At 39.7% G+C, this 25,389-nt stretch overlaps 2 protein-coding genes across 2 annotated transcripts; both read left to right on the top strand.

Annotated features, from left to right (window-relative positions):
- Window positions 1–384: 384 nt before the first annotated feature.
- On the top strand, window positions 385–11,192 carry brdt (bromodomain, testis-specific). The gene is made up of 19 exons (XM_062423788.1): window positions 385–585; window positions 761–898; window positions 1,072–1,270; window positions 1,534–1,655; window positions 1,827–2,177; window positions 2,275–2,403; window positions 3,171–3,368; window positions 3,451–3,629; window positions 3,723–4,012; window positions 4,157–4,270; window positions 4,381–4,524; window positions 7,095–7,150; window positions 7,252–7,420; window positions 7,811–7,881; window positions 9,231–9,294; window positions 9,385–9,485; window positions 9,653–9,843; window positions 10,023–10,242; window positions 10,348–11,192. Exons 1-19 carry the CDS (start codon window positions 394–396, stop codon window positions 10,411–10,413), a joined length of 2,994 nt encoding a protein of 997 aa, XP_062279772.1. The 5' UTR covers window positions 385–393; the 3' UTR covers window positions 10,414–11,192.
- A 1,622-nt stretch (window positions 11,193–12,814) lies between these two features.
- On the top strand, window positions 12,815–22,842 carry ephx4 (epoxide hydrolase 4). Its single transcript, XM_062424617.1, has 7 exons — window positions 12,815–13,113; window positions 14,777–14,862; window positions 16,872–17,029; window positions 19,713–19,841; window positions 20,219–20,322; window positions 21,173–21,321; window positions 22,602–22,842. Exons 1-7 carry the CDS (start codon window positions 12,871–12,873, stop codon window positions 22,840–22,842), a joined length of 1,110 nt encoding a protein of 369 aa, XP_062280601.1. The 5' UTR covers window positions 12,815–12,870.
- Window positions 22,843–25,389: the final 2,547 nt, after the last annotated feature.

The following is a 25,389-nucleotide window of genomic DNA, read 5'->3' as shown; positions in this document are numbered from 1 at the left end:
AGTCATCAAAACTAACATGTATTTAAATAATTAATATTAAATAATAGTAGATAATGCAATTTTTACATACTCTTAATTTATTATTATACCTCTGTGCTGGCGACAGTTATGGCCAGAGGCAAAATACTATCTTATCATGCTGTTTGAGAACATGCTGTGTGATAAGCAAATGAATATTCTTACTAAAAGCCATGATATCCTTCAAAATGTCAACATAAAGTAAATGTTTAATACTATAGACTAGGTTTCATCATCTATTTTGTATGAACCTGTGTTACTGAAGCATTGGAAACTACTCTTCACTCCTTGTTCAGGAAAACGTGTGATGAGAGCTAAGTCACAGCGAGGCAAACTTCCGGCAGTTTCCCCTCTTCATGGCCTTTGGACTACACGATGTCTGAAATGAAAGTCGGTCCACCTGTGAGTGGAAACCCCCCTCCACCGGAGTTCATTAATCTTAAAAAGCCTGGGCGCATGACCAATCAGCTGCAGTATCTGGATAAGGTGGTGATCAAAGCTTTATGGAGGCACAACTTTTCGTGGCCCTTCCGCCAACCTGTTGATGCAGTGGCTCTGCGTCTCCCAGTAAGCTATATCTCATCAACCTCCTGACTGTAAATGTGTTGTCCAGATGCAGCTTTCAGCATTTGAAGCTAAAGTTAAATCTTACACATTTTGTCTTATTAGATGAGTTAAATTAGGCAGTATTTTTTTAAAAGCAAAGACTTTGGTGTTTTTATGACAGTGCCTTTTTTCCCAGGATTATTATTCAATTATTACAAATCCTATGGATATGAGCACTATTAAGAAGCGTCTACAGAACAAATATTACTGGCAAGCACTTGAATGTATCCAAGACTTCAACAGCATGTTCACCAACTGCTACATGTACAATCGGGTAAGAAGAAATTGTTTTAAGCATTGTACATTACACCATGAATGTACAACATATACAAATAATAGGCCTCCTGAGAATTAGTTGTAACATGTAAAGTTCACTAATTATTCAGTTATTCTGAGAATACATGCTTTGATTTTGTTTCATTGTAATATATACATTTCTTTCCACAGCCTGGAGATGACATTGTATTCATGGCGCAAACCTTGGAGAAGCTTTTTTTGCACAAACTTTCTCAAATGCCTAAAGATGAGTGTGAAGTTACAGCAGTATCTGTAAAAGACCCAGTAAAAGACCCAGTAAAAGACCCAGTAAAAGAACCAGTAAAAGACCCAGTAAAAGAACCAGTAAAAGGGAGGAAGACCAATACAGGTATACTGCAAAATAACTGCATATTAATTATTTTGGAAACAGTGCCTCAAATTGTTGGGTATGGGTGTTGGATACATGTTGTGGTGCTTCATCACTGTTACAGATAAAAATGATGATTAAATATGTAAAATACCCTCAAAAATTCCAATGTAAGAACAGTAATCTTGCTGTAACATCTGGATGGTAACTGTGTGGCTTGTTTTACTGTTTAACATTATATGTGATTGGTGCACCTGTTTTTCTTCTTACCTCTTGTCATGCAGGTGCATTGAAGCAGAGATCCCTTGTGTCAGAGGTTGTTCTCCAGCAGACCGTGACAGTCATTCCTCCTGATGTGCCTCACCCCATCCCACCCATCCAGCTCTCTGAGCAAATCGATGCAACAGTAAGTATTCAAATGGTTCACCAGCAACTTGTAACTGCATCTATTTAAGAGGGGGTGATGTAGACAGAGCATAGCAGGCTCAAACTGGAAATCTAAATGATTTGTCTCGCTTATTACTCATGCTGTCGTAGTGATTCACTGTTTTCATACAACCTTTTTCTCTATATTTAGATTAAAAAAGGTCTTAAGAGGAAATCAGACCCCACACCCCCCACCACCTCAGCGATCACCAGCAGTCAGGGTTCCCTTACTGACCAGTATTCAGCACCTTGCATATTATTGAACAGGAGAGGCAGTGGAAGGCCCATCAAACCTCCTAAGAAAGACTTGCCTGCGTTTGAGAGCAAAAAGATCAAACTGTCTGATCAGCTGAGGTGCTGCAATGATATCCTGAAGGAGATGCTCTCAAAGAGGCACTATGCATACGCGTGGCCCTTCTACACCCCTGTTGATGCGGTTATTTTGGGCTTGCATGACTACCATGACATTATCAAACAGCCTATGGACCTGGGCACCATCAGGGTAAGTACATTATGATGCATAGTTAGAATATACAACAGTGAAATTCAATATACACAACATAAGACTTTTGTACTGACTCAAAATATAATTTCCTCAGAAAAAAATGGATGAGCGAGAGTATGCAAGCGCAAAAGAGTTTGCTGCTGACGTCAGACTGATGTTCTCCAACTGTTACAAATACAATCCACCTTCACATGAAGTCGTCTACATGGCAAGAAAACTGCAGGTATGGATTTTATTTTCTGTCGAGTCAGCAGGACAAACATCAAACAAGTTATATTCATTAGCTGTAATGATTTAGAATGGAAATGCATTGGACATATTCCTGGTGTTGATATACTCAGCACCTGCTGCTGGCACAGGCAGTGTAGACATGTATGGGCAAAAGTGCCCCGTTTACAAGCAGTCCCATCTGCTGAGATTGCATATCCACTTATTTTCATGCCTCGTTGGCAGATGTGCACACCTCTCCAAAATATCCCTAAAAAATGTCACTTACACCCGTCGTTCTTTCAGTTAAATACCTGCAGTGTCAGGAATATGTGCAGTGCACCTGCAGTGTTTGTGATGCAGACAGTACTTTCATCTATTATTTAAATCTTCTGATGCACCAGAATCTAATGACCTACCATTTCTCTTCACAGACTCCAAGTTTATACAGGAAGGTCATTTGTATAGTATCAGACCTTTTTTACCCCATACTCTCAGATCGAGTTATTAATATTACTTTGTATTTAGTAGTACCATCTTAATACTGATCTTTTCTTCAAATACATTTCAAAGGACTAATGTCAGTCCAGTAAAGATACAATCAGCAGTTCTGCATTAAAAAACATGCACAAAGCATTGATATGTTGTGTACTGTGTTCCACTCTGATTTCTATAATATGAATTAGGGGGGGAAAAGTGTCAGTATCCATATAAATATTAATATTAATATTCTACATATAATGTCTGTTACTGCTGTAAAACATTTGAATTTGCCATCAACAGGATGTTTTCGAGGCCCGATATTTGAAGGTTCCACAAAAGCCAGACGGTTGTTCCGTACCTCGTCAGCGAGTCGACAAGGTGAAAGAAGAAAGAGCTGAAAGTCCGTCGAGCTCAGCAAGTTCCGAAAGCGAAAGCTCTTCGGAGCCAGAAGGTTCATCAGAGGAGGTGGTTCTGCAGCTGGCTAATCTAGAGGAGCGGGTTGGTACTCTACTTGGCAGTGAAAATGGCATTAGGGATTTTGCTATTCACTTCAGTGCATCTCATTCAATTGTATTTTCAGTTGAAAGCAGTGAGCGATCAGCTGAAGAGACTCTCCCAAGAGCCCCTGATGAAACCAAAGAAGAGAGACAAGTTGAAAAAGGAAAAAAGATCGAAAGAAAGGGACATCGCTAGGCTGAAGTACAAATCCTCCAAATACAAATCTGTCGTAGAAAAAATGACCAACAAGAGCTCGACTCTGTACGTACGCCTCACTTCATTTTTCAGTTTAGTACAAGTAATGTCAAACAGCTTATCCTGTTGATGATATCAGATTTATGTATGCGTGTTTAGGCATGGCAACAAACACAATATTCATGGAGCACCCATAAAATGTGAGGCAGAGGCTCCGTCAATACCGATGACTTACCAGGAGAAGAAGCAGCTGAAACTGGACATCGACAAGCTGCCTGGTGACAAACTGGGAAAGCTGGTGAGCATCATTCACGCCAGGGAGTCCTGTCTGAGAGGTTCTGCTCCAGAGGAGATTGAAGTTGACTTTGAAATGCTCAAGACGTCCACACTGAGAGCCTTGCAGAGGTTTGTCGCAGTGTGTCTGAAGAAATGCAACAAGAGCGTCAGCAGTAAGTACACGTCAACCCTTCTCCTAAAGCTTTCCTCTCTCTGCAACTCATGTCCTTTTCTTATCAGATTTAATTTGCAAAATGAAAGCTATTATAAATTATCTTCACTTTGATAATGGAATGTTATTTATCTCTGTCCTGCAGAAAAAAAGCTGGTGAAGCCCACTGAAGGAGTGCAGACTGGGAAATTAAAGGAATCTGGAAGATCTCAGGTTGTCAGTAAAGAGCAGCGAGTGATTAAGAAGAAAAAGCCCCTAGGTAAGAACTGAATTTGATTATCTAACTGTCAAAAATATCCTTCTACATGTGAGTCATTGGTTGTAAAAATAACATAAATTCAACTTTGAGACTTTTGTTATTGTTTACAGCCAAACCCGTTGCATCCCCTGACCCCAGTTGCCTGTCACGCCTCAGTGAAAGCAGCAGCAGCAGCAGCTCGTCATCCAGCTCTGACAGCAGCAGCAGCAGCAGTAGTCATTCTAGTGCTTCTGATAGCAGTGACTCTGAATCAGGTTAGCTGCTCTCCTCAGCACTTTTTCCATCACCTAGCTGTGTTTCACCTTCCCCTCTCTCCTTTCAAAAGGGATAAGCAACGGGTACAATTCACCTCTGTGCCTTACCGCTACCTTTCTGCTGGTTGCACACCTAATATTAAAATGGTTATGTATTTTTGCACATTCATCACGTCTTGTTCATTCTTTCCCCATTCAAACTTTTTTTTATTATTGGTTGACACTGAAAAGGTGCACATGTCTGTCCTGATGACTTTTGAGATTATTGTAACAAAATATTTGATAGTGCAGGTATTTTGTCAACATCAGATGATAAGCTAAGTAAAAATTAAAAATAAATAAAAAGGATAGTTCAGATATTTTAAAGTGGAGTTATATGAGGTTGAGAAAACTGCAAAAAATGCTGTGTAATGGCAAGGTAAAGGAGTGATAATATTCTAAGTATAGTGTGTGATTTTCTTTTCTTTCTTTTTTTTAAGATGGGGTTTTTTAGGTTGCTAAAATACTTTTTGCTGCAGGCTTTTTATTATTTTGTATTATTTTATTTTATTCTTCAGTTTATTTGATGGGGACAGTGCAAGTTAACATAGTATCACTTCAAATCATTACAAAGAAGTTGAAATACTGGTATTCTAAATACAGCTTACAGCTATTGCTAGTTTCCAGCTCCAGTCCCTAGTTAGGCTTTTAGTAACAGAAAGAAAAAAAGAAAAAATCAAGTATGCAAGTTACATAATACTTAAAAAATGTAAAGTCCTGCCATATTAAAAATGCATACAGCTGTGATTTAGCTTGAGCCAGACGTTAATGCATTTATTAAAAACCTTAATATCTTCAGTTATTTTTATTTCAGTTGGTAATGTGTTCCACATTTGAGAGGCCGTTATGAAAAAGGCTGACCGCGCAAAGAAGGTCGTACAGCAAGCAATTTTACAATTGTCACTTGTCACGCCCCTAGTGGTCCTATTACTATTCTGCCTGCTGAAAAACTTAATATAACATCTGGTGCTAAGTCTGTGCCAGTACTCTACAGTACATATCTACTGCAGGTTTACACTGACAATGGATAAGCACTTTATACAACCCCACTTCAAAAGAGTCCAAACTATCCCTTAAACACCAGGCTGAAAAGGACCCAAACCAAACCCTAAAGTGATGTCACCATGTATTTCCACACCCTGGAGTAAAGTTCACTGCCAGGTGAGAGGTTAAAACACTGTCAATAACATCTGGACCTGTAACTATTTAAAGTAATGTTTTGGACTCATTTATAAAACTTATACTCACAAACTTAAGAATAAAAGCTATTTATCAAATTTCTTAGAACTTGAAAATACTCCTAAATGTAGCAACGCTCCAGAGCTCTCTTAAGATGGTTAAGAGTCCTTGATGTCTGTAGCATATATTTTGGAAAGGCATATTTTTGAGTGATTATACCAAATATCATTGGTTGTAATGAAATCTTAACTTAAGCTTTTTTATTCCAATTTACTCATATCTTTGCCTGCTTTATTCTTTGTACATACATTAGATTGTAATAAGTCTCATGTTAATTGCTACCGGATAGAGTAAAATTAACTTTAAAAAAGAATTAAAGAATGAAAAATATGGCAGATGCAGGGTAAATGAATGGTTATGCCCCAGATTCATACAGTGCACTAATTCTAGGCAGGTTTTGAAGAGGTAGGGTGTTGAGCTTGGCAAAACAACAAAAGCATACTCAAAATATAATTGGTTTGCTTTCTAAAATGCTCTTGACTTTTATTGTGCTGTTGATATAATGCAATGCACAAAGGAAATGGAGGAGCTGCTTACAGCTGGACAAAATTAAAAGAACATCTCAGAAAACAATAGATTATAGTTGGATTTTTGATTTAACAAAAAAACAACAACAACCTCATAGCCATATTTTTTGTTAGCTTTAAGTGGTGGCAGCATTCTGAAGTCACAGTTTGACTGCCTTTGCACAGTGCACATATTGCAGCTAGTATAAACAGTGTAGAATCTTGTTTATACTTAACTGCATACCATGAAAAATCTGTTTAATTATTGAGGTTGTAGGGGGTGGCGATGATGTACTGGGGTGCCAAATATTGAAAAGTGTTCCTAATATTTTGCTACCCTCATTTATGTTAATAGAGCGGACAAAATATTAAGAACACTCCTCCAATATAGTGCCCTTCAGTACACCACTTCCCAATCTAAATGCAGGGAATTGTTAACTCATCATGTTTTCAATTAGAATGTAATTGTTCAGGTTAAAATTGGAGCTAATCATTGGTGCTGTATTTGCCTAATATTGTGCTTGGGTTACTTAAGCCAAGTGTTTGGAAATTCTTTTGTCGCTTAATTAAAACATGAAAGCTAGTCAAAACAAATGGCTTGAATTTTGTCAAGGTTTGTAGCAATATACATGATTTTACTGTCATGTAATCACACATCCTTTTACATTACCCCCAAAAGACTTTGTCCAATGTTATATTTTTGACATAAACAGATTTTTTTTTGTGTTTTGGGGGAGTTCTGCCTCATTGTGTAGTCTGTAAATGATCAATGTGCGTGTCTTTCAGTGCCAAAAACAAAGAAGCAGAAAGGTAAAGACTCTTCCCAAAAGGTTAAGACAAAGGTAAATACATCTAATTTCTTGATTGTTGTACTCAATATCAATTCATGTAAAGACAGAAATGCTGGTTATAATGAAATGTAAGAATGCAATTTCTCCTTAAGTCAAAGGTGACTCGTGCTGCCGGTAAAAAGCAGATACTGGAGACAAAAGCCCCAGTTAAGACTTGCCAGCCTCCTCCTGCTGAGCAGTCCTCGATAGCACAGACTACAGACAACTCCACACAGCCTCATGCAGACCAGATCTGTAATGACATGACTCTATCACCTCCAGGTAATGTATATTTACCTTTTTAATTTCAGTTATGGAAATGTACAGGTCTTTGTCTTAAAGCTGTGGTTTTATCAGGAAAATGGGAGACTCAGTAAGCCTTGGAAAATCTGACAGTTGGCTGAAATTTAGCCAGCATGGGAAAATACTGCACTCACATATCCAAATGTAAAGGAAAATAATTTTCTCTTTTTGTCTTTTTATTTTAACCATTTAAATAGGCCTTTGTGCTTGTGCATTTTTAAAAATGTTAACCTTTTTTTTTAGCTTTTCACTTGATTTCGTTGACTTTGCAGTTAAAATGTACATGCTAATGCTGATTGAGCTTTACTGCACAGTAGCTCTGGGTGGAAGTGTTGAACATCAATGTCACTGTCATTTATTGTTTGACAGATTTGTCTGCCCTGTTGTCCCCCATGGCATCGCCAGGAATTTTGCTAGACTGGGCTGCCACCAGATTTGAGGTGCTTCTCATGAAATGGCAACACTCTACACCAGTGACTCTCAACCTTTTTGTGGTCAAGGACCCCCAAATTGGTAGACATCAGGTGGTGGACTCAAATTTGATGTAATCTCTGGGATCCCCATCTGATAAGGTTTTAGCTATTAAATAACTATAATAATTCATTCTTATACATTCGCTCATTGGGCTCACTTAAAATATTTCCATTTTTCTTGGGTCCCCCTTGAGGACCCCTGGGGTTCCTTAGACCCCAGGTTGAGAACCGCTGCTCTACACACCATTTGCTATGTCTGTCAAAAAGACTGATGTGTATCTTTTTTTGATATGACGGGGTAAAAAAGTATTAATGAGATCACACAGATCAGCCTATTCACTCATAAAGGTTCTATATGTACATTTCTGCCTTGTTGCTAATGTATGATACCTTTTTTTTAGTGGTAGCTAGCTTGTACAGCCAGGGAAGGCTGTCACAGAGCAGCAATAACAACTTCAGCCCACCTGGTTTTTACAAGCAGATGAGCAGAAATCTCCAGACTGAGTGCATTACACTTCTTGCATGTTTATTGTTTACATATAGTTCATAAAAGCAGATACACTGAACATATAATGTTTAAATGATCTGAAGCAAAACTTGATTTTCTGCCTTGTTGCTGCTGTTCTAGTTTTGTTAATGTTGCTCAATGCAGCCAGTTAAATGAGTAGTGTTTTAAAGGATACTCATACAACTATTTAATACATGCTATGCAGGATTCATCACAAACAAACTGATCTTCATCTCAGTGCTTGTAAAGCCTTGTATCTTGTCCGATGGCGTACGATATGCCTAGAGTCTTTTGAAGCCTGAGCCACACAGGTGTTTTCACCTATTTTGGCTGATAAGATCTCTTCCAAGGACTGTACGTGCACACAGAGTTAACACTGTAATTGTGAACATTGCTCCACCCAACTTCAACCTAAGCAGATTTTTAATCAGCATGGATATTAGCAATTAGCAAAAAGTCCTCCAGCTCTTTCCCTTTTCAGTGGTTTAGTTGGTATGCATCTGGGTGCCCACTCTGACATCATGTAGTTATTTTTGATCAGCTGTGTGAATGTCAACAAATTTGGCCTATATATTTAATTAGATTTCTTGACTCTTAATCAGGTCTTATCAGAATCACAAAGAAGCCAACACGTCTGAAAAGTATTTATTGATTAAAGGCCCAAATACAACATGACCATATTCTCACAATTGTGTCCAGAGGCTCTCTGTTTTTATATATAGTAATGATAAGACCTTTATTTGTTTGGATTTGAATAGCTTTAAATAATAGTTGTATTGTTAACGTCAGACTACATGTCACCTTTCAGCAGGGTCCAGTGCTCTCCCCTCTGACAGACAGCCCACTGCAGCCCAAAGAAGAGACCACGTCCAGTAAGTCACTTGAAGACTCTAAGTCTTTATCAGGTTTCTAAAATGACTAATAGTTTTGCTGAAGACTCATTTTAAAAACCATCATTTCAGATTTGCCTGAAGATTTTCCTGACAGTCCGGTTACTAACATGCCTTACACCAACACAGCAAGTAAAGCTGATGAGCAGGAAAAAACCCAACTCCCCAAAAAGGTTAGCTTTGTTTAATGAAGTATAATTTTCCTGGTTGCTCAGGAACATTTGTATTTTAAACTGAGGACTACGATTAAGATTGTGATGTTTTCTGCCCCTAGTGGCAGCTTTAATTGATCCTTGTTGGTGGGCAAATGCACATGGCCTTTTTTTGTTTTTTTGTTTAGGACATTGTTCTGAGAAATGCTGAGTCTTGGGCCAAACTGGTGAGACAGTCAGTCAACTCAGCTGCAATCAAGTCATCAAAGGAGAGCTTCCAGCAATTCCGTAAGGCTGCAATAGAAAAGGAAGAACGAGAAAAAGCACTAAAGAAAAAACAGATGGGAGAAAACAAGGAGAGGGAGAGTCCTGAAAATAGGTATTTCTACATATACAGATAATGCATTTCTTTAGATTCATAGTCATTTTATTTCCCAGGCTGAAATAGCTGCAAAGACATCATTGTCTAATATCAGTGTCCAAATCCAAACCGATAAGCTTAAGGTCTGATTTTTAAAGAGAGCAACTTTGAAGTAACAAGGACATTGTCCTTCTTAGCCTTCCAGGCCAAACAGAAAAAAATGCACAACCTGCTAAAGAAGATCCTGATTCACCGGAGAGCATTTGCACAGAGGTCACCTTAGATGTTCCCGAAGATTTGGAGCAGCAACAGCCGAAGTCTCCCGCGGAAACACAACTCGGAATCGCGCAGTCCTCGGTGGATCAGGAAAGAGAGATGGCCCGCAAAAGGGAGCAAGAGCGTCGCAGGCGAGAGGCAGTGAGTGTCTCTGTCCATCCTCTGTTTTATTGTGCTTTTTATTTTTCCTGGTACTAGTAAAATGGCATTTAATTACTGTTTTGTGTTTTCTTTTTCTCTCTATAGATGTCTGGTATTGATATGTCTATGCAGCGGGACATCATGACTACATTTGAGCTTAACCTGGACTAAAAAAAAAACACCTGGGATTTACTTGAAAAATTACCTGTGCAAAACTTCTATTTGTTGTCTGAGTGAATAACTTTCCTGGGCGCAAGAGCCGACTCCTCAACAAGCCGATGTGTGTTCTTGAGACTGAAAGATTAAATTGTGAAAAAGAAAAAAAACATTGAATAAAATATAAATGGGTCTTGCCCTTAATTCATATTTGAAATGGTTAGTAAATGTCTGCACTGATGCACTCTTTAATTTGGGATGATTGGGTGTAGCACTGTCATTATTCACACCTGAATCCTGCATGTTTTTCTGTTTTTTCACATTTTGAATGAGTCCTCCTACAGTTAACAGTTGTGCATGACAAGCTGATTATTGTGTCCACACAAAGTAGTTAAGACGCCACCTTGTTGTCATGTTTTCTGAAATGTGCAGTGTCGTTCTAGTTTTGCAGTTATCCCAGTCAGTGAACCCTTATCACCATATGTATGTTCATCCTGACTCTAAAATATACTGTTGACAAAATACTTGTTTACATGTTGATGTTACATGCACACATCCTGTGATTTTTATTTTATTTTTGTTCTGTAAAAAGCAAAGAAGATTAACATTTTGGTCCTCGCCAATGTTTCCAATGTGAGATTGAATGAATCTCAGATCCTTATTTTTGTCTTGACTACTTGAAGATACCATACATTGTGTTAACTGTACATGCACTGCACTTTGTTATCCATACAGTTCTGGCTGTTCCAAAGTTGTTTTTGGACATTATCAGCATATTCTGTATGTTCCAGTTTGTATATGCTAAGATGAATAGGAGTATTTTTTTTATTTACTCAAAATAATAAAGCTATTTTCACTAAGCGATCTGCATCACTTCATCATTACGTCCAGTTGGAATGGCACACCCCAAAATATTGCATCTGAAATGTTTACCTGACCTCAAGTGCAAGGTTTTTGAGTGTATGTTTTTATTTTCTTCCAGCAAATAAGCCCATTTTGATGAATCCACATTGTATCTTAAAGCCCCTCCTTCATTTTGAAGATGCGGCCCCGCCCTGGTCTATGAGGAACAATGGTATGTTCAGGCACACAGCTGTCATCCTTCTTGTATATAGATCTCCTCTTTTATTTATATCAAGTGCATATTAATAGTGACAAATACTTTACCCATAGTATATAGAATTTGTATGATATTGCAGTTTTGCTGCATGACACTTATTAATGTGTCTGAAATTGAAACAATGTAAAACAAAGAAATGTAATCACACAAGTCAAGAATATGACTGAATACATAAACAATAAAATACTATTAAATACAATAAATAATACTATCGGTTAAATAATTCAAATGTAAAGTGTTAAGAAATATAAAGCTTTTATACTTTTTCTTTATTCTGCAATCAGTTTAAGAAAAAAGAACATTTTCTTTTACCAACAAATTTTGCTTTGGGAAAAAAGAAATTAATAAAAAAATGAAATGTGTGCCAAGATCATAAAATAAAAAAAATAAAAAATGTTTTAAAAAGGATACTTTTCCCCAAAAATAAATATGCAGAAGAAAAATGAATGAAGGGTGAAGTCAATTAAATTTTAAGTTTAAATGTTTAAAAAACAATGCTTTTTTTCCATCCTGGAAAGCTTTAGCTCAGCTACTTATTTTAACAATCCTTTAAAAAAAATTGTATTCATGTAGTCAGCTATATTTTGTCACCCTCGGGGCTCCATAGATTGGCGATGAAGAGTGCAAAGGTTTTACTCTGTCACATATCCAGTCACGTGAGAGATTAGGCTAATCTGAGCTGGGTAACTGGCTGTATTCTGTGTGTAATCGTGTCACTAGTTTGTGTTTTGTAACAGAAACTTCAAGTGCTCACCAGTGTCTGCACCTAACAATAGCACACCTGATGAGAACAACACCAGTCATACCTGCTCATTAAACCGCGTGACGCTGACACAGACTATTGTTCCAAACCTGCTTGGTGATATAATGGGAAATAATAGCAGTTATTTCCATTGATGAAGATGATATTTGACCATGTGCGTGCTTGTCTCTCTAATCAACCCCTGTGTAAAGCCCTGCTGGTGTGCAGAGATGCCTCCCAGCCTCGCAGCGCCTCTCGGCAGCGCTCAAATCTCCGCATCTTATCCTTATTGCTTGATTTTCGGATTTGCCTTGTATAGTCAACAACACCGTCTCCTGCTAAACAACCACTGCTGTCACACGCAAGCGTGAAATCTGACGTGATGCTCTTGCCACCGTCCCATTCAACCGCTTGTTGGGATCCTCCCTTCAGACAGTCGTGCGTATGCGCTGGTAACGAAACAACGGCATTGTCAGAGTGAGAGAGAAAGAGAGAGAGAGGGAGAGAGAGAGAGAGAGAGAGCGCGCAGTGCTTAAACAGAAACGACCAATTAACAGAAAGAAATCAATAGGTAACCTGATCCGGATTGATTTCCTGTGGCAATGTAAAGATGGCGAGAGTGCTCCACAACTTGCTCTTATTTCTAATCAGACTTGCGCAGAAAATCAGACTTTTAGGGTATTGGTCATTGATATACGGTTATTGTGCTTTTTGCACCATCGTAGCCCTGCTCAAACTTTGGTGGAACATCATCTTGAGGCCGACAACAACCTTCCAATGGGTGATTCGTGAAACTCCCCCGGCTTGCCTGAATGACACGTCCTTGGGAACCCACTGTTATGTTAGAATCAAGGTAAGACGCGCACACACACATGCACTTGGACATGAAAGGTGTCTGGTCTCTGTGAAGGGGAAAAAGCCCATTGTGTGTGTGTGTGTGTGTGTGTGTGTGTGTGTGTGTGTGTGTGTGTGTGTGTGTGTGTGTGTGTGTGTGTGTGTGTGTGTGTTCAGCTGTTAAAAATGCTACACCTTGCTTACCATGTTGCGTCGTGGAAATCCAAACAGGCCTGATGATGAGGTGTGTGTTTGTGTGTCTGTGTGGGTTTTTTTTTGAAGACGTTTATTCGGAGGGCTCGGCGGTTATGCTGGCGCTGCGCTCAGGTGGTGCTGAAAGAACAGCTCCTCCGCCTCACGTCTCCACATGCAGATAATGAGCAGCGGGCTGCCAGCTTCTAACTAACAGCCCACTGTGTGTGTTTAACATTATGTAATTAAATACCACGACGTGTCTGCTAAAAAAGAACCCAGTGTCAGTGATGGGAGAAGTATTCAGATCCTTTAACCGAGGTTAGAGTCGCAATACAGTACTGCAATATATAAATAATGCGTCCTTCATCCAAAATATCTCCAGTCGCAGCATCCTTACAAAATGAACTTTAAGTATCAACAGTTATAGTAGCTGCTCAGTAAGCAGCAGGATTGTTTTTGACATTGTAAGAAGCAATTTTCAAGTTAATAATCTATAATATTGCATCACATTTAATGAGCTGATCATAGGTTTTTATGTGTTAAATGTTCTTCTTTTATGCGTTAAATGTTTCTGCAAAGTAACTACCAGCTATAGTTGGATAAATGTAGTAGAAAGAGGGTTTTTTTAAAAAGTGCCTTCTGATATGCTGTGAAGAAGTACAAAGCAGCACAGAATAGAAATACAGTTACTCTACATTAGGTCTGCAAGGAAACAATGTCAGGGGAGACTAATGACACATTTTGACTGCATAAGCCTCATATATTATTCATTCATTCATTTATTTATTCATTCATTCATGCAGTCATTCATTCATTCATTTCCATACCGCTTATCCTACAGAGGTTCGCAAGAGGACTGGAGCCAATGCCAGCTGTCATCGGGTGAGAGGCAGGGTACACTCTGGACAGGTCGTCAGTCCATCAGAGGACTAAAATAGATTAGACAGACAACCATTCGCACTCACATTCACACCTACGGGCAATTTAGAGTCCCCAATTAACCTGAGCTGCATGTTTTTGGTCTGTGGGAGGAAGCCTGGAGATATATATTCAATTGAACTTTTCAATGCATTTCATACGGGGAACTGTTTCTATGCCATCACTTTAATTGGAATTGCTTTGGGACAACAGGGAGAAAACTTGCAGCTTGTATGGACTGAAAGAACTGCATTGACCATCAACTCATCTTACATCTACAGTATAGGCATGTCAGTATTGTCTACTTGAACAAATGTGAACCTATAAGAACAGTTTGACAATATACTAAGTCAGATGCACAAATATGCATGATTCTGAAAGATTGTCATATACTGATACTCATTTGTGCATTGATTCAGATAATTCCATTGTTGTCCGCTTACTTACAAGAGGTAATAGTCATTTATGAATGCTGACTTGTTCTTTTGGTGCCCTCTAAGTGGTTTCGGCTAAGAGTGCTCGCTTGATGTTTATGTGTGTATGTGTGTGTGTTTCCTCTTTCCACTCAGGAATCCGGCCTTAGGTTCCACTATGTTGCTGCGGGAGAGCGAGGAAAGCCACTCATGCTGTTTCTGCACGGCTTCCCCGAGTTCTGGTAGGTCAAAGAGAGTTACAGACAAACACACTGTAAGGTTTTTGTTTAGCTCAGTGCTCAGTCACCTCTCTAAAATAAATTCCCCTGACTATAAGAAGTGCTTGGCTCTCTGGCAGGACAGTTAAATCTCTTCTGGCTCCTGGGCTGAAAAAACAAATCCACACCAGTCACATGATTTGCCATTGGGGATGGCCAAATGGTCCAAACCGCTCAAGATCTCTTCCCCCTTGATGTGAAATGAAAAAACTGTGTCGTTACTCCTGGATCGGGGCCAAAGAGGCTGTCAAAAGCTGTAAGCCCATCCATATCTGTAACATACTATCTGAGCTGCAGACAGGACAGGGATTAATTAGTGTATGGAGGGGAGCTGTTTCTGCTTCACTTGCCGTATTCTTTGCAGGAATGATGAACTCGACTGTGCCGAGAGTGAAATGGTTGGAAAAGAAGTCTCAACACTTTTTTAAAATGTGCTAATTCCCTCTTAGAAATGAGAATGTAGAGTGTGTGTGTGTGTGTGTGTCATAGAGGGGCTTACTTTGCTTTAAAGCTCATCTATATTCTAAGATCTGAGGGTTCAGTGCTGGGATCTTATCCTGACTCATCAGAATCACAGTCAGAGCTCTGCATTTTGTTTTCCCCCCCTTGCTCTGCAGCGGAGGAGGAAGAGGAGGAGGAGGAGGAGGTGGGAGGGGGGGTTCAGTCCTGATGCAGAGCCTCTACAGCCGACAAGATCTTCAATTAGGAAGTCATCCACGTGATCAGTGGGCAGATTCGAATCTAAAACAGCTTCTATTATACTGAGGTGACCTTCACTCAGCTGGAAAGAAAGCTGAGTGGTAGCTTTGGATAAAAAAAAGTTTGTAAAGTCAGTTCGTACATGTCCTCAAACTTGGACAGTGTAAGAGTTTAAAGGGGGACTGAAATGGTTTTACACTTCAAATACAGTGTGTTTGTCATGCAGAGCATTACTCAGCCTGAGTCTGAAAGAAAGAACTCTGATGATGTAATCGGGGTTGTCCCCGTTTGGGCTTGAAGAAAAGTACACATTTTGCATGACAAACTAGGGGCAATGAGTTCAAAAGACATGCAGACTTACCTAGCAGCGAAGAACAAATGCAAAACACTGTCAAATTGTATTATGGGAAATGTAGGATTCAGTTTTCGGGGTGTTTGACCCTATACTTGGGACCACAAGTCATCATATGTTGTCTTCTGCCACACAGATTTTGACCATTTCTTTTTACGAATCTTTCTCTTTTGAGTCCCCCAACTTTATGAAGGTGCAATATTAAATTAGAGAAATACCTTGGAGGGTATAAGAGTTTAACCCTCCTGTTGTCCTCCTGTCAACCGTTAAACGTTTGTCCTTCTGGGTCAAAATTGACCCGGTTTGGTTTGACTGTTTATAAAGCTATAAAGGTATAAATCATCACCCAGTACACCAGATTTTACACATATTTTTGGAAATAATGGTCAATAGGCCTCATTTAAATGGAAATATACAGTTTAAGGTTAAAGGGGGACTGTAGGGGGCTGCTGTGGCTCAGGAGGTAGAGCGGTTGCCCACTTCCAGTCCACCTGTCAATGTATCCTTGGGCAAGATACTGAACTCCAAATTGCTCCAGATGGCTGTGCAAATGGTGTATAAATGTGTGAGTGAATGTTAGTTTCCTCCTGATGAGTATTGGCACCCTGCATGGTAGCTCTTGCCATCAGTGTATGAATGTGTGTGAATGGGTGAATGTGACAAGTAGTGTAAAAGCCATTTGAGTGGTCAGAGAGACTAGAAAAGTGCTATGTAAGTCCAGTCCTTTTACCATTACCCCTTTAAAAGAACAGTAATGTCAATATGTGGTGAAACAAAGGAGATGAGTGATGAGTTCCAGACTAGATTAAGTATTAAGATAAAAGTGCATATTCAAATAGAGGACTGTCTCTTTAGGTATGTAAGCAGTTCAAAGAAATAACAGCTAAAAGAATCAATCTCTGTATCTGTTTGTGTGCTTCAGGTTCTCCTGGCGCTACCAGCTGCGGGAGTTTAAGAGTGAATTCCGCGTGGTGGCCATCGACATGCGTGGCTACGGGGAGTCCGACCTGCCGCTCTCGGCCGAAAGCTACCGCTTCGAGTACCTTGTTACCGACATCAAGGATATTGTGGAGTATCTAGGTGAGGGAACACAGGAGAACCGTGCATCTGCACTCTGATATAACCCCAAGGAGCGGACACGTGTTTTGACAGTATCTCGAGTCAAAAATAAACTTGTTTATCAGTCTTAAACTACACAGAGCTCTCAGGCCTGCAGCACGGCATGACAAACTTCCTGTGACTCATTATTCACTGACTATGGGACATTGTGTGGATTCAGAGCCCACAGCCTGCTGACTGCATGCTAACACTACAGGGATGCTTCCATAGCTGCCCCCGAGGCTGTCAGCACACACCAGCATCCACTCATAATTATCTGGCCTGAGTGACAGTTTTTTGCTCATCTGCTGGCCAACACATCACAGTTTTTGGTGTTATTTTAGCACTAGTTACACAGACTATCAGATAACCTGTCTCAGCATGGAAACATAAGGATATAATAATGACTAGAAGTAAAGTAGATGGTGTCAAGGAGCTGCTTTCTTATGTTCTCCTTCACACCCTCATATTCAAGTATATTAAAGCTTCTGTCACGGGGGTTAATTACATTACTACACTTTGCTGCCAAGCACAGGAGTCAAAACACATTTGCACTGTCACCACTTGTTCAGTATTATTTATTAAAGGACAGCTTTTTACAACGTGGAGCTTATTTTCATAGATTTGGCCATAATTCCAGTCATTAATGTTAACATTGTACTCACCAGGTTAATTGCTGAGATATAGAAAGGTGTTGACTTCTCTAAAAAGACGTCAGAGGGGGAACGAACATGAGCAGATGATCAGAGAGTATTTGGAAGAGAACACCAAGGAATTTTCTTGCCAACTTCAAGATTCAGATTCAGATTCAGATGACTTTATGTATCCCAGACGGCAATTCAGTTTTGACAGTCTACCCAGACCTTATACAATACACAAAGTAACAGGTGTAGTGGGTTGTGCCAGAGACAACCGATAAGAACATGCTGACACCTTGTGTGGCCCACACGTACTGACTCACACAAGGGTCGGGCAAGTAAAGTAGACATTCAAAGCATAAATAAGTAAATAAATAATAATAAAAACATTTTTAAAATATATTGCGCAATGTTACCTTCAATGAATGACCATACCAGCCATGTGAGAAAGTAAAAACACGATATAAACCAACTATTTTGGTTTAAATTAAATAAGTAAAGAATAAATAAGGCAGTGATTTAAGGACATTCGTTTGAAAAGACTATAGTTAGCATTTAGCAGCCTGATAGCCAAAGGAATAAAAGAACAAGAGTAGCGATTTTTTTTTTCTCAGGGGAGCTGTAGTGCTTCCATGAGGACATTAAAGTGAATTAGCTAAAGTGGTTTAGGTAACATGGTTCAACTGTAACCTTTTGGGTTGTCTAACTAATGGTGTGTTGCCCCATTGGACTTGTCTTCGCGATGGTGTCTTGTTCCCAGATCTCATCTTACTTTGGATGAATACAGCGTTATTATAACTGATAGAAATGATGGCCAAAATTACGAAGGGAACCAAGTTATAACAAAGCAAAATTGAAACCTTTCTTGCATTCTTCCCAACTGATTTTTGGGCACTCTTTTGACATTTCTCATACCTTATAAAGTTGCCGTTGCATGCTAGCAAACAGGTGGCTTTTTATACATCTAGCAGACAGTGAGCAACATTAGCATTCACATGGAGGCATGTTTATGTGTGCCTGGTGAATTTAAGTCCAATATTATCTCTCTGTTTCTCGCTCTATTTTGGTTTCAACCAACCCCTGAAGAAAATATTTAGCTGTTAAATGCTAAACTATACTCTTAAGCTAGCTGCTAGTTAGCTAGCTAGTTGCAGACCATAAAACCAAAACAATAAGCTGAAAGACGCTAAAATGATCCATAGAGCTGAGAAGAACTGTAGACTGGGGTGATAATTCTCTGTAGGTGTGGGTTCATCACTATGAGTGACCCCTTTCACAATGCACATAGCCAACCAGCCCACTGCTCATATAAAAAAATATTAAGCAGAGCAGCTTTAAATATAACTTTAACTTTGTTCCACCATTCCAACCTAATGAATGTCCAGAGGCGTCTAATGGCCTCTAAATATGCTCAAGTGGCTTTTCAACGTGTTTCTCATAAAAAATGTACATGCTCTGAGAACGTGTGATAACTGCTGTAGTCCAGTTTGCAGATGGACTACAGAGCCCACATTGTTGTCTATATTCACACCCAGCCGTGCACACAGCTTTGTCTTTTAACCATCCCCTTTCCCATTGTGGTAACCAGTATTAGAAAGACAATGAAAGAGACAGCAGAAACAGCCGTAGCCTTCTTGTCATTTCCCGAAAGTGGCTTTCAAACTTTGTAAGAGGACTACTACCCCTGTCACTTCAATGTTGAGATTAGACTTGCAAACATGATTCATACCAGTGGGTGTAACTGGTGGTATGGCGGGTGTAATGTTGGGAGTGGATCAGTAATGTGATCAGACTCCTTCAGACGGACGCCTTGACCTTGATCTGCATTTGGCTGTGTGTCATGAAATACATCCATTTGATGGGTGTAAACATCCTCTGAGGGTGGAAGCAGGCAATAAAGCAGCGAGAACAGTATTCAGGCACTGATATGCTTTAATAAACATCAGCACCGCCATCCAACTTCTATTGAAAATGTCAAGAGTCCTGCTCTTCTATTACAATAACAATCCATTTGATTTGCTTCCAAGGGTACAACAGATGTTGCCTCGTCGGCCACGACTGGGGTGGGACCATCGCGTGGCTGTTTGCCATTCACTACCCAGAGATGGTGACAAAACTCATTGTCCTCAACTGTCCCCATCCATCTGTGTACGCAGGTATGATGAACAAATGAACAAACAGACATTCTTTTTAATGTTGTGAGTTTTCTTCGTTCTAATTAGAGAGGCTCTGGTTTGGCTCTCGGATTATTACAGTAATTATTATCATTAATTAGGAAGTATTATTACATCAGTTCCGTCTTTGCATCCATCTGGCAAATCCTCATCTACCTTAAGGGGAAGATGATGAGAAGCTCATTATAGGAGGCTAATGTGAAGGTGGAACAGCTGCTTTAACGGGTACAGATAAGAAAAAGCAAAGTCACTGAGAGTTATCACGTCCACAACCTCACCGTGTGTGCGTAAACGTGGCCTTTAATTGCAATCAGTCAAATTAACTTCTCTCTCCTCTTCTCTTCTCTTCCCTCCTTCAGATTACGCTCTGCGTCACCCGAGCCAGCTGCTGAAATCCAGTCATTTCTTTTTCTTCCAGCTGCCCCGCTTCCCAGAGCTCATGCTCTCCATCAATGATTTCAAGGTGCTCTGTTGTGTGTGTGGGGGGGGGGCTTAAGCTGTTTCAAGGTCAAGGTTGTGTGTGGGTGTGTGTGTATGTGTGTGTGTGCCTGCATGGGTGTCTATATGCATGTGCATCAGTGCTTGTTGCATGTCTATTTGTACTGTTTGCATCATTGTGAGCTCTAAAAATAGCCTGCTGTGATAGAGGTTATTTGTAGTAATCAGAATGATCAACAATGCTGAGGAAAATGTATAATTATAGAATATTAGCATATCACATGTTGACCTTGTTAGTAAGGGTAGGGGTTAGGGGGTTGGTTGATTGTTGGAACAGTTTGCATTATGTACACTATGTTGTACGATTGATATGAAAATTACAAAATAAAAAATTACAAGTCAAAAAAGAAAATATATATAGGCTATATATCTCCCCAACCTAATCAACCTAATTGTTTTTGTTTTTCAGTTTAAAATGTGCTATTAAAATTCCATAATATTACTTATAGCATATTGAAACATGAGTTTTATGATCATGTTAAAGGTGTACACCAATTACACAGCTGTCTGTTAAAATCTGTATTATTATTGATTATTCACCATTATTTTAGACTTTTCCTCATTAAACCTAAAACTACACCATGTTCCCATATGCCTATGCTGGACTTTTTTTTTTAGGAGTAAAAGCACAGCATGTATTGTTGTTGAGCCAGCAGTAAGTCGCGATGCCAGAGCTTTGACTGAAGGTCGCGAGAGCTGATTTCACCACTTTCTGACTCGTGTTACGGTGACATGGACGACCTTCTGAAAATCAAACTGCACCGATCAAACGCACAAAGTCACCCCTGTTGTTCTCTGCTGTCTCTGGCTCGCAGGCTCTGAAGGCCTTGTTCACCAGCCGCAGCACTGGGATCGGGAGGAAAGGCCGGTGGCTCACTGCGGAGGACTTGGAGGCATATCTGTATGCGCTGTCACAGCCGGGAGCTCTGACCGGAGCCCTCAACTATTACAGGAATGTCTTCAGGTGGGAGGATACCTCACACACTAAATGATGGATAAGTATAATGATAGAGCAACCATAATTGTCAGTTGATGCTGATATGTGCGTAACTTAAATTGATTTCTGGAGATATGACACAGGGATGTTGCACCAGTCATGTTTCCTGGCGCCCTCTACTGTTAGAGCACAGAAGGGACACAAAACTAAACAGCACCTTTCTCTGTGAGGGGCCACGATGCAGTCAAATATTTACATTTACATCCACCTTCACTGTTTCGTGTTTGACTGACTAGCCTGCCAAGAGTAATCGCCACGAATCAGATCAAAAAAAAGAAAGGAAAAAAATGTCAGTGGATGCATTTTTTGACATGTGAACTGTGCATGCATGGCTGAGCGCGCCATCTGCTCCCTTCTCAAGCAATGAGTTATCTCAGAATAGCTTTTATAGGCTTATATAAAAAGAAAAATATCACTGACCCATGCCCAATTAGCCTCCTCACAAGCTCGTAATGTATCGAAGCAGCAGGGACACAAATAGATAAACTCACAGCAGCATCCATTCATTTTATTTACTGTATATTCATGTTTGCTGTACAGGGTTGTAGGGGGCTGGAGTCTGTCCCAGCTGGAGATGCAGTTCTCATATACTCAATGATGAGGTCCAATTTTTTAAAGTTGAAACCAGCCTTTAAGCACATAAAAAAACAAAGTAAAAATGTCAGAAATGTGTAGAAAAAAGTGAGAAATATCCCAAAACAGTTTACGCTCTTGGCTGAGGTAGAAAAGTTGACACCATCGCATTGATCTGAGGTTGTTTAGCTCTGCGTCGTCACGGCTACACGTCTCCACTTCACAAGAAAAGCCTGAAACACCTTTCACGCTGTCAGAGACACATTTCCTCATTGCAGAAACAGGATGAAAACACAAACGCTATATTAGGTGGGAGGCAGTAAATGTCAGGGTGTATGGCACTTACTGCTGCCAGCGTAACTGTGATATCTTGTCACATCCTCTTAGTTTGTGGAAATACTCACTGATTTAGGTTTTATTGCGCCAAAACTGTAGAGCTTTTTTAGACATTTTTAGCCAACTTCCAACTTATTACCACAGATTTTACACATATATTTTGAAATGATGGTCAATAGGCCTCATTTAAATGGAATATACCTCATTTTTGAGTTATCATCTGTTGTCCTCTCAGCCAAAATTGACCTGAGGACAACAGGAACGGCATAAATGATCTTTTAGAGAATGCTTCGCCTCTTAAAAAACAAAACAAATGTCCCTTCTCTTTCTGTCCTTAGCTCCCTCCCTCTGCACCATAATCACGTCAGGTCCCCGGTTCTGCTGCTGTGGGGCGAGCGCGACGCCTTCTTGGAGCAGGAGATGGCCGAGTCGTGCCGTCTCTACATCAGAAACCATTTCCGTCTCAACATCATATCCGGGGCCAGTCACTGGCTGCAGCAGGACCAGCCCGATATCGTGAACACCCTCATATGGACCTTCCTCAAGGAGGGAGAGGGACGTAAAAGCTACAGGAACTAAACCCACCAACGGCGAGGCCTCCTCCAGCCAAACCCCCTTCTCTTCCCCTCTTTCCCCCACCTCCCACCTCCCCTCTCACCTGCCACTCCCCGGAAGCCTGGAATATGCCTGTGATACCAAGCAACATAGTGATAATGCAATCATTCTTTAAAATTCGTACACATTTCAGATATTTTTTAAAGAGGTCAGCAGTAAAAGGAAAGAAACAAAGCACACTTCGGCGGAGAGGACACTGAGCAGTACGCGTGACACATATTCAAGATGTTTTTTGCACATGACATCCGCCTTAAAGTTTGTCGGTTACAGCATTACAAATGTGTTGCAGTATCTCCTCGTGACTTGTATTGTGTGGTGCCTTTTTAACTTTCGAGTTGTCGCAGTGTAAAGATGTCCAGAGAGATTGGGATGTGTCGTCGTTTGCTATACGTGTGTGTTTTCACCGGGTCGCTCTACACTCTACTTTGGGCACAGTCCTTCTTCGGGAGCCGTAATTCTCCCAATTCCCTTTATCAGGTAGTGTTGTCTAAAGGATGTTTTTTTTTGCTATATTTTCCTCAAAGATACTTGCTCAAATGTAGAGAATGTTGTTATCTTGAACTTCCTGTATAGAAATGTCAGTGATGGTTGACTATTGTACTCTTTTTGTATCTCTTCCTACACACTGCATTTTGAAATTCACTGAGCCAGATCTACACCATTTGATTTTATAAATAAACGGAGTAAGTGTCAATCTGTTGGACTACACAGCTCTTTAGAGTTTCCGGTTGGGTGATTGAAGTTCTGCGGTGCGCCTCATGCCCCCCCATGTGTTTGGCACCGCGTCAGAACAGTCACTGCACGCTTTTATGCAGAGGAGATGAAAAAAGGACAGAAATAGTCAAAGATGTGCGGTTATAAATAGCTCTGAGCACAGTCACAAAGCGTTTGAAGTTGGTTATTTTTGGGTTTAGTCTGTAGAACAAACATTTAGATATTTTTTATGGTTTATATTAAAACCTTTGGCGTGTGATTATATGCCAACAGACATGTTGAGGCGTGTATTCATCAGTCAGATAGACAGTCTTATATAAACAGGGTTTAGTGCTGTGCCAGCACACAGCCAAACACACACACACATTCACTGCTGAGCCAGTTAAAGAAGCAAAGCACTCAGGCATTGCATATATATTTCTGTTTTAAGCAGAAAAAAAACATTTTTTTCTCCTTATAATTTATAATATTATTTATAATTTATAAAGCATTCATCCATTATTTAAAAGCCATTAGTTACAACTTAACCCTATAATGTAGGCTTTATTAGTATTACACACTGACTGGCCACTCTATAAGCAACACCTGTGCTATCTAATTCAATCCAATACAACAGCTCTGCTATAAATTCTACTTTTATGATGTTTATACATTTTCAGTTGTTGTTGACATTGTCAAGAAGGTGATCATTCTACTTTATGTTTATTATTGAGGTCATAGTGGGTGATGGTGGTGTACTGGAGTGCATGGTATTGAAAAATGTTCCTACTATTTTGACCCCCGTGTATGTTTAATGGAGTGGACAAAATATTAGGAACAGCAGTGGAACAGAGTGTGGTAGTGGTAATGATATTGTAGTTGCATTGCAGTGTATCACTGTCTAACCACAGAGGGTTTTTTGGAGCTTTTGTGTAATGCTGATTCAAACATTTACCCTCAATTTTTGCACTGACATCATTCAAGAGGAGTAGTGATGTAGGAGAAGACAATGACATCGACGGCAGTCAGAAGCAGGTATCTTGTGCTGCCTTCCAGGGCAGTAGGAAATAATAAGATTTCCAATTGGGGGCATATAAAGGACATTTAGCAGGTCAGTATTTCAAGTGAACATTGTACAGATTGGAGTGTAAAGATGATTTGTTTAATTCATAAACATGTAGGTTTATACACATGAGTAGGAATATAGTCATGAATTGTCTTATTCCTACATGTGTTAAAATTCTAATAGCCCAGCCATTTGCCCAATCCATGCTGCCGCTGCATATACAATTATTTTCCAGATTATTTTCCCTTTAGACCCTGTCTGTATCAGTGGCTGAGTTTTCTGCCAAGAAAATGATTAAAATCTCCACCTCTTATGTGCTTGATGTCATAAGTGGATCATTCTTTACAATGAGCGTTGAATGAATAAATATTTTCCAGCACAATAGTTAAAAAACGTTGCAAACAATGCAAAAAACAGGTTAGCCTGATTAACTGGAAAACAAATAGGCTATACTTAGTTTCAGACATAAATGGCATTGCTGATACCACAATTAATATCAGGGTAACAATACAATTTATATAAGGCAGCCTAATAGCAATCATGAGCCATTCCTCTCTGAGCTAGGAAGAACACCACCAGAGGACGCCTATGTCATAGGGTGGAGTAGGGTAATGTGGGACACTTTTTGCCATTCTGACTTGTGTACTATATTTACATATGAATCCAATACATTATATCAACACCTTGTATCATAATGAAATCCTCAAGATGTTTCCTTGTTTAATCAGAAGGTAATTTGTAGATGTTGTACT

Source organism: Scomber scombrus, chromosome 8 (assembly GCF_963691925.1).
Source record: "Scomber scombrus chromosome 8, fScoSco1.1, whole genome shotgun sequence".
Lineage (NCBI taxonomy): Eukaryota > Metazoa > Chordata > Actinopteri > Scombriformes > Scombridae > Scomber > Scomber scombrus.
Note: the sequence above shows the minus strand (reverse complement) of the source record. Positions and strands in the feature narration are given on the sequence as shown.

Excerpts from the sequence above, each read along its gene's own strand:
- brdt (XM_062423788.1), top strand. The coding sequence starts at position 394 with ATGTCTGAAATGAAAGTCGGTCCACCTGTGAGTGGAAACCCCCCTCCA. Across the intron at positions 4,271-4,380 it reads TAAGAAGAAAAAGCCCCTAG|CCAAACCCGTTGCATCCCCT; the intron begins GTAAGAACTGAA and ends TATTGTTTACAG. Across the intron at positions 4,525-7,094 it reads TAGCAGTGACTCTGAATCAG|TGCCAAAAACAAAGAAGCAG; the intron begins GTTAGCTGCTCT and ends CGTGTCTTTCAG.
- ephx4 (XM_062424617.1), top strand. The coding sequence starts at position 12,871 with ATGGCGAGAGTGCTCCACAACTTGCTCTTATTTCTAATCAGACTTGCG. Across the intron at positions 19,842-20,218 it reads CCATCCATCTGTGTACGCAG|ATTACGCTCTGCGTCACCCG; the intron begins GTATGATGAACA and ends TCCCTCCTTCAG. Across the intron at positions 20,323-21,172 it reads TCTCCATCAATGATTTCAAG|GCTCTGAAGGCCTTGTTCAC; the intron begins GTGCTCTGTTGT and ends TCTGGCTCGCAG.